Here is an 8815-nt window from a genome sequence, read left to right on the forward strand (position 1 = left end):
ATAATCCTTTCTGGATTACAATCCGCCATCAAAATTATTTTTTGACATTTAATTATTCTAGCTGCTGTGAGAAAAGGCTATAAACGATCGGCCACCTGCAGGATCCTCACATGCGATAGCCTAGTAGCCGGACAACTTCTTTATGTTTACAGACGTGACGTAATGACGCAGTGCCATGCTCGAATTTTCTGCGAAAACCTACCCGTACCACTCAAATTAGAAAACATTATTATAAGCTTACCGTTGTGAATCGGGCTAAAGTAAGGCGATAGTTTTTGATCACTGGCTGGTTATGTACTTGTTCAAATATTGATTTCAGATCCTTTTTAACCAAAAAAAGTTATGGACTGCAGCTTTAAATTAGGCTGCAGACGTGGAAACTTAAAGGGGTCATATGATGCAATTTAAATTTTTCCTTTCTCATGTCTAAAATATAAAAATAAGGAGAACCCTAAAACAGGCCCGAAGCCTGGCCCGCGTCTGAACTATGACGTGAAAATTGTCCCGAAGCCCGTCCCAAGGGGCATAAAAAAGTATACATGAAATGTAGAACATATAAAAAAGTGCTCGTGGCTTGTCTGCCAGTGGGTGCCCCCCCACGCATAAAAGTGAAACTCCGCCTATGGGCCTAAGCAGCAAGGCAGAATGCCAGGGACCAAGTGATGACGTAAAAAAATTGCTTAATCGATTCGGTTCTTTGTGAGTCTTACTTACTTCCCATGACTAGTTGTAATGCGAAACAAGTGTTGTGTCCTGTTTGTACCTTCCCTTCATCTGCAAAATTATGTTCCTATAGTGGAATACTTATAGTAGCCTAATTTTCAAAATGTAAACAAAAGCTTGGACAAATTTTCGGAGTTTTCCATCTTTTTCTTCCAAGGTAACCCTTCCCCCATCTCCTTCTCTTTTTGTTGTACCTGTTTTATTTATCAGCTTTATTGCCTAAAAAGCTGTTCCTCTTCTCTTCAGTTACCCTCAGACCCTCAGACGTCATCATCAGAACTCATCCACCATGGGTCACTTAACCTCTGCATTACTGAGGGGTCTCTCTCTCCTGCTGGTGACCCGGAGTGTGTTTGCCATGGTGCTGTTTAATGCCACAGATCTCGGCATTCTCTTGGAGAAGTACCTGGATGATGATGGAGACTGGATGGTGGAGAGACAGAGAAGCAAGAGGGCCATCGCTGCCAGTGACATGCAAGCAATCCTGGACCTCCACAACAAACTCCGGGGGCAGGTCTACCCACCGGCTTCAAATATGGAATACATGGTAAAACATCTCTACACTGCAACAAATGATAAAATGTGTTGAATAACACATATTAGGAAGAGTTATTCACTGTGGTTTAGTGGCATGTGTACACAGTACATCTTTGCAGTCAGTTTTGCATTGACTTGATTTGCAGTCAACGGTTTTGGTATTGCATAGAGGTAAAATTGTCATTTCAAATTCATGGGCTCTTCATGACCTAGTCATTTTGCAAAAATGATTTCCTTTTCAACATATCAAAAAAGTGTGAGAATTGGGAGTTAATAGTCTTATAATGGGGAGCAACATGAATTGCCTTTTTATTATAGCCTGATGAGAAAGTAGTAGATTGTAATAAGCAGTCAAAAGAACTATAACTTCAGTAATATTAATAAGATTAATATTAATTATTAATATTTATAAATTCACTAATAACCTGTAAAATATTGTGACAGGAAAACAGGAAATGTTTCTGTCCGCTAAATGAGACTTTTAAAACAGTATTGCAGACTATACATAAAATGCATGTAAATATAAGTTGTTACTTATACAAGTTGATATGTCTTAGTAAGATGATATTTGCTATTTTGGTTTGCAAAACATAATGAAATGCAATACAATGATAATTGAGAGATGCACAAAAAACCTTCCTCAGAAGCCTGTTGTATCATATTTGATACTCGTTTTAACATGATTTTTCTAAAAAAAAAAAAAAAAAAAAATGAGGCTTTAGAAATTCTTGTGTCAAAAGTATAGGGTTATTAAAAATAACTTGTAAAATGGGACTGCAGAAGAGTATAAATGGTTTATGTCTGATCTTTTAAGCCTTGAAAAAAATGCTAACACAAGTGTGTATTTGTTTGTAATTACCTAGTCTTTGTTTGCAAAGTGACTGGTGGGGTTCCAGAGGGTTATGAGAAAAAAGAATAAAAAGGGACGAGATTATTACAGACAATTGGTGTCATTGCAGGATAGAAATAAAGTATCAAAATAATATGCATATTTGAAGGTTGCATAAACAGTTGTACAGCTTCAGTGAAAGTTTGATGCTTGTGGCATGATTACACCCTGATATCTTTGCTCAAGCACTGTCAGTTTTCAATGGGCTGTTTAACAGAGGACCACACACTTGCATCATGTAAAGCACATATATATTGTTTTGTCTGAAGTATCATTGTCGAGATGGAAGGAATTATTATTCCCATTATTCTTCCAGTCATTCTGTGAAACGGACAAAGAACCCCTTCTGCGCAATGTTGATTCGTGGATATAAACTATCAGAATATCAGTATCTGAGGTGTTGTAAAACAAATACAGTTCAATATTGTTTCAGAAGCAGCATTTCCTCATGCTTAGTCTGGCTGGATTACCACCAAACATTACAAAGCCCTCGGCTCCCAAGAGGTATTAAAAGAACAGTTCACTCAAAAATGAACATTTTGTCTTAATTTCTTCAACAATTTCTTCACATTCTTTTTTCAATATAACAGAATTTTCATGTTCACTAGAAACTGAAACTGTCCCTTTAAGGTGTGTCTAAATTTGCTCTGTTTTACAATACCAATCAAACATTTGGAATCATTAAGATTTTTTTAGAAAGATCTTTTAAATGCATTCATTTGATTAAATATACATAAAAATAGTAGAAATAAAAAAACTTTTTATACTGATTAAAAAAAAAAAAATTAAGCAGCAAAAAACACATTTTTAATATTTATAATAATAACAAATGTTTCTCGTGCACCTAACCAACATATTATAATGATTTCTGACATGTGTGACACTGAAAACTGGAGTAATGGCTGCTTAAAAATTCAGCTTTGCCATCACAGGAATAAATTACATTTTTAATATATTAAAATAAAAAACAGTTATTTTAAATTGTAATAGTTCACAATATTACTGTTTTTACTGTATTTTTGATCAAATAAATGCAGCCTTGGAGAGCATAAGAGAAGTCTTCCGTAAAAATAAAAAAAAGAAAAGAAAACCTTAAGGATTCCAAACTTTTGACTGGTAGTTTGAACCATTTGCTTCAGACTAAAATTAAAATAGAATTTGAAGCCTGGCTCCTTTGCACACTAAACAAACCAGTACCATGAGACAGTTTAATACAGTTTACACTCTTAGAACAGAAAAAATAAGTTGTGCATGGACCTCTTGAACACTAAGACCCATTTATATTTCAGCTTTTCAGAAAGACGGGCAGTGGTTTGAGAGATGCCTTGCAGGGATTGTTAACTGGGTGTCAGGAGTGGAGTTTGGGCAGCTCAGCAGAGTGAGAGTAATAGGAATGGTGTGATGGATGTGGAGACATGGAATGTGATGATGCGCATCTCCAGCCCCCCACAGCCTCTTACTATACCGGATTTGGAATTCTAGGCAAAACAGCAGAATTCCAGACTGCAGTGGGGGAAATCGAGCAATCAACAGACCCTCGTTTCAACAGGCACACATACGCTGTACAGCAGCTGCAATGACTCTACATTTCTCATTTAATACTTTCCCTCTCAACAGAAAAAAATGAGCTCCTGAGGGACGCTGGAAATTTTTCACTTTCTTGGAATGTGACCAGATGACAAAAAACGTGCAGCTGATGAGGTGTCAAATGAAGTAAACAATGGCGTGTGAAAGAGTGTGAGTGTCTGCACTGACGGGACGTGTTTTCCTTTACTGGTCCTGTCTAAGTGCGGTCGGATTCTCGGGGGCCTCCCCTACCGAGTGCACTGTGCAAACAGAATCACTTTGCCCTTTTTGAGTTTACAGATTTTGCAGGATAGACCATTTACTGGTGGAAATTTGCAGATCTGTACCCTAACCCTAACTGGTGTTCAGTTTTAAATTTTGACCACTAAACAATCTGTTTGTGGTTTAGGAGTATTCGGTTTTGTTGTATGCATGATTTAGTACACCCTAATACCTGAAGCCATTAATACCCTAGTAAAAATTTTTTTTTTTAAATAAATTTATTTCATGCTAAGTATAGTTCAAATCTATTAACGTATTTACTGACATTGCTTGAGACTTATTTTTAAGCCTAAAATGTGTTTTAATGTCACTAGTGATGAGGATTGTATGATCTTTGAATAATATCAGTCTTTAACTGCAAAATATTTAAAGTGTACCTGAAGTATACTTACAATAGTTCCACTTTAGCACAATCAAACATACTTCAGAATATCTTTAGTTGGGCTTCAGCACTACTTCCGCACAATTAAAGTGCATTAACTACAAAATTAGTTGTTCTAATTTAGCAGACTTTAAGTATAACAGTTTAGTATTCTAAAAGTGCAATTGCAGGTATATAATATTTTAATATTAAATTGACATTTTTATCCAGTTTCACAACTTCGTCACCATGACAGCATAATGCTTAAAACACTAAATGACCATAAAAATGATTTGACAACTAGAATGATACACAATTTTTAACAGAAAAATAATAATGCTTTTATAAAATTATAAGCTGCACATTTCTGCTGTTAAATCGTTCAAAAAATGGCCCCATTCACTTCCATTGTAGTCTATTATTTGTTGTTGTTAACAAAATGAGGCATGAATCAAAATGCTATCATTGAACTTAAAGGCAGAGTAAGTGATTTCTGGTAGCCAATGTTGATATTTAAAATCACCAAAACAAACACGCCCCTACCCCAAAAGGGTCTTGCCCCTATTTTGATAGCTCCACCCCACATATACGTACGCAACCCAGGCAACGATTAGTTCTGTGAAACAAAGCAAAACCAATGTTACGCCGTGTCTACAGACGTGAGCGGCGCGGTGCAACAAATCCCCGACAGAAAACTGCTGCCGGGTTCTATTTATGACGTGCTGACACAAATTTCAAATGGTTTTCAACGGTCGTTTGATCGCGTCCAGTGTAGGCAGATTTTAGCTGTTGTAGACACGGTGTTACTCACCTACTGAGAAGAAACAAAGCAACCTCGGCGTCCAATCGCAGGCCTCTGCTCCTTGAGTTCTCTCCAGCGCTGGAAAGCTGATCCGATATTTACACGGGTCCTACTTCTTGCCTTATCGTTCCGCAGACATTTTCCTCTTTTGTTTTTTATCCGCCATCTCTATCTTTCTGTCGCTCCGCTCGGCTAATGTCCGTCCCATGCACTGAAAGCTCTCTCCTCCACATCACGAGTAGACACGCCCCTTATTGCTGATTGGCTACAAGTTTGTTTTGCTATTCAAATATGTTTTTGAAAAATCACATACCCTGCCTTTAACTTGTATTGAATGCAGAATATTCCTTTATCTCTAGAGTATAAAGGCCCACTTTGATGGGTGGCTTAGCAAACCAAGCAGACATCCAGTTGGCAGGTGCTCACTTCAAGGATTAATGTCTCAGGCAATTGTTTCAGCTATTTTAGGGACCTTATTGGGGCAGGTTTACTGCTGGACTGTGCTTTGGGACTTCCCAGGGAAAAAGTGTAACATGTATGGGCAGTGACAGGGCAGATAACTCCCCTGCCACAATTCTGGCTCAGGTTTCTCTCCAACCTTGAGTTTTGTATGCTTTCCATTCAAGGTGAAAGTGCTGTTTTACTTTTCCAGAATAACGAGATGTTTTTATTAAACAGCAAAATATGGGTCAGATGGACAGAAAAACACATATGTGAATGGCCTTGAATGATGTAGCTTGTGACCAAAACTAGCAACACAAAGTAGGAGCTACAGAAGACAGATACAGAACCATATGGAGAACATTATTGTATCCAAAAAAATCACTGTTGCCGTTTGAATCAGGGCACAAGAGAAATAAACCAGAAAGAAACCTGGTTCTTTCTCCAGCCTGCAAGCACACATTATATTGAAGGCTAAAGAGAACTTAACCTGCAAAAACTGTCATACTATTATTGACTACAACAGCCATTGACTTTCACAAGACTAAATCCTTTTCCTGTTAACCACATTATAAACAGATCATAATCTTAACTACACATACAAAAGATTAGGGATTAAACAGCTTTGTTTCTGTAGCGCTCTACTTGCCACCTGTTTCCATCTGAATCTGTATTTCTTTTAGGTGTGGGACACTGAACTGGAGCGGAGTGCTCAGGAATGGGCCGAGACCTGCCTGTGGGAACATGGCCCAGCTGGCCTGCTGCCTCAGATTGGTCAGAACCTGGGAGTGCACTGGGGAAGGTCTGAATGTCCTTTGGTGTTTTATAGCAATGTGAGCTTACTAGTCATTGAGTTGAACTTCTATACAGCTAGAATTTAGCTTTATTAAAGGCACAATATGTACGATTTTTTTATTAAAATATCCCCCAAAAAATGTTATATATTTTGCTGACTTGTGTACTTACATTATCCCAAATGTTTTGAAGAATGTTTAAATCCAGAGAAATAAGCAATTTTAACTAGTGACACGGACTGTGTCCATAGTGTCATTGTGTCGCCTGCCAATGACGTCATAACCCCTCGACACCAAAGACGCTTTAATATGTTGTGCGCTTTAATAGACCAGTGACGACTGCACAGAGTAGCATTATAACAGAACTTTCAAACGTATCTAGTATGATAAAACAGCGCTGCTTTTTTCCCCCACATACGCACGACTGGAAGGAGGGGAAGCGGTCGACTGTGGCATAATAAAAGCTCCGCTGCTTTCGAGCCGAGTGTCACGCTCGTTCAGCGGCCTCGTTTCGCTTCGCCGGCTTTCAGCCTCACCCTGCTTCATTCTACTACGTTAATAAATCATTAGCTCATCCATGAACATGATTTCTGCCCGAGTCCCACCGGATTGCTTCGGCTGTGGGGATGAAGACGACAACTCCCATGACTCCACACTCAGTCACGGCGTCATCAAACTACGCCTTTGTCTCTTTGTTTATTTTGAATACGCGCCCTCTAGCATCGAAAATTACATATTGTGCCTTTAATACACTGCTGTTCAAAAGTTTGGGGTCATTGTGATTTTTTATTTTTTTGTAAAAGAAGTCTTAATATACTAATAAAAATAAAAAAATCTTACTGACCCCAGACTGGAATGGTGGTGTATGTCTAACATGTATTTAAATTAAACTAGTGAAATGCTATATTTACATCAGTGTCAATATCAGATAGCACACTCAAAGACCACCTACATGCTGTTCACTGACCGCTTGATGCATATTGCATATAAAACTCGAGATTGATTTTTAGATCTGGCAAACTGTAATCCGGTTGGCTTTAGTCAGTAAGGGCACACATTTTTTTTCAGTCCACCTGGAAATGAAGTCAAAGGTACCATGCTGATACAGTGAGCTGTTTTGAAGAATGTTTGAAGTTAGTGTCAACAGATCTTTAAAAGAGACTGGCACTTGAGGGAATTTCTAGCAAGGGTTTGACACACTTTCTAGAAGTTTAACTTTAGATATCTAGATATGTAAGTATGTTCTTATTTTGGTTTCTGAGTCTATGAGTCGACCATGCTAGACTATTATTGTGATGTCATCTATTTCAGATATACTTTAAATAACACATAAACCAAGAGTAATACTAAACACATAAAAAACAAATGAACTGTGGTTTGAACTACTGTTCAAAAGTTTTGGAAAGAGATTATTCATTATATTTAGGACAGATTAAATAGTTCAGAAGCAACAGTAAAGACTTCAACATTGTTGCAAAAGATTTCTATTTTTAAAAAATGCTGTTCTTTTGAACTTTCTATTCATCAAAGAATCCTGGAAAAAATGTATCATGCAATGTTTCCACAAAAATATTAAGTAGCACAACTTTTTTCAACATTGATAATAATAACTGAATTAGCATATTAGTGTGATTTCTAAAGAATGTGACACTGAAGACTGGAGTAATGGCTGCTGAAGTAAATTCAGCCTTGCCATCACAGGAATAAATTATATTTTAAAATATATTAAAATATAAAACGGTTGTTTTTAATTGTAAAAATATTTCAGAATATTACTGTGTTTACTGTATTTTGATCACATAATTGCAGCCTTGGTGACTTTTTTTAAAAGTCACTTCTTTTAAGAACTTAAAAAAAAAAAACATCAACCCCAAAATTTTGAACAGTAGTATACATATCAGCTAACGTTTGACTTTATATTGCATTAGTCCAATGCATTAAATTTAGGTTATTACTAATGATGCTTTTTTTAATGTTCACCCCAGATACCGTCCATCTACTTCTCATGTACAAGCCTGGTATGATGAGGTCAAAGACTACTCGTTCCCATACCCCCAGGAATGTAACCCTCACTGCCCTTTTAGGTGCAGTGGTCCAGTCTGTACCCACTACACTCAGGTAGATATACAGTAATAGCATAGCTCAAAAGCGCATCACATGTGTATTTAGGTGCAAACCCATTTATACATATGACAGATCTGAAAACAATTCTGAAATTTATGGGATGTCAGTGAAGGAATTTTAAAGGGGTCATATGATGCTTTTTTAAAGATCATTATTTTGTGTATTTGGTGTAACAGAATATGTTGACATGCTTTAATGTTCAAAAAACACATAATTTTTCAAATACTGTACATTATTGTAGGTCCTATATGCCCCGCCTCTCTCAAACGCTTCGTTTTCTACAAAGCCCCCTCCTT

The 8815-nt window shown here is 37.2% G+C and overlaps 1 protein-coding gene across 1 annotated transcript in view; it reads left to right on the forward strand.

Annotated features, from left to right (window-relative positions):
- crispld1a (cysteine-rich secretory protein LCCL domain containing 1a) overlaps window positions 1-8815 on the forward strand; it is a 17440-nt gene that overhangs the window by 2020 nt on the left and 6605 nt on the right. Inside the window, exons 2-4 of the mRNA XM_016560129.1 lie at window positions 970-1270; window positions 6285-6403; window positions 8381-8513. Of these exons, the coding sequence (XP_016415615.1) occupies window positions 1013-1270; window positions 6285-6403; window positions 8381-8513 (510 nt within the window). The 5' untranslated portion in view covers window positions 970-1012. The remainder of the gene's footprint in view (window positions 1-969; window positions 1271-6284; window positions 6404-8380; window positions 8514-8815) is intronic.

Source organism: Sinocyclocheilus rhinocerous, unplaced genomic scaffold (assembly GCF_001515625.1).
Source record: "Sinocyclocheilus rhinocerous isolate Xijiao unplaced genomic scaffold, SAMN03320098_v1.1 scaffold7673, whole genome shotgun sequence".
Classification (NCBI taxonomy): domain Eukaryota; kingdom Metazoa; phylum Chordata; class Actinopteri; order Cypriniformes; family Cyprinidae; genus Sinocyclocheilus; species Sinocyclocheilus rhinocerous.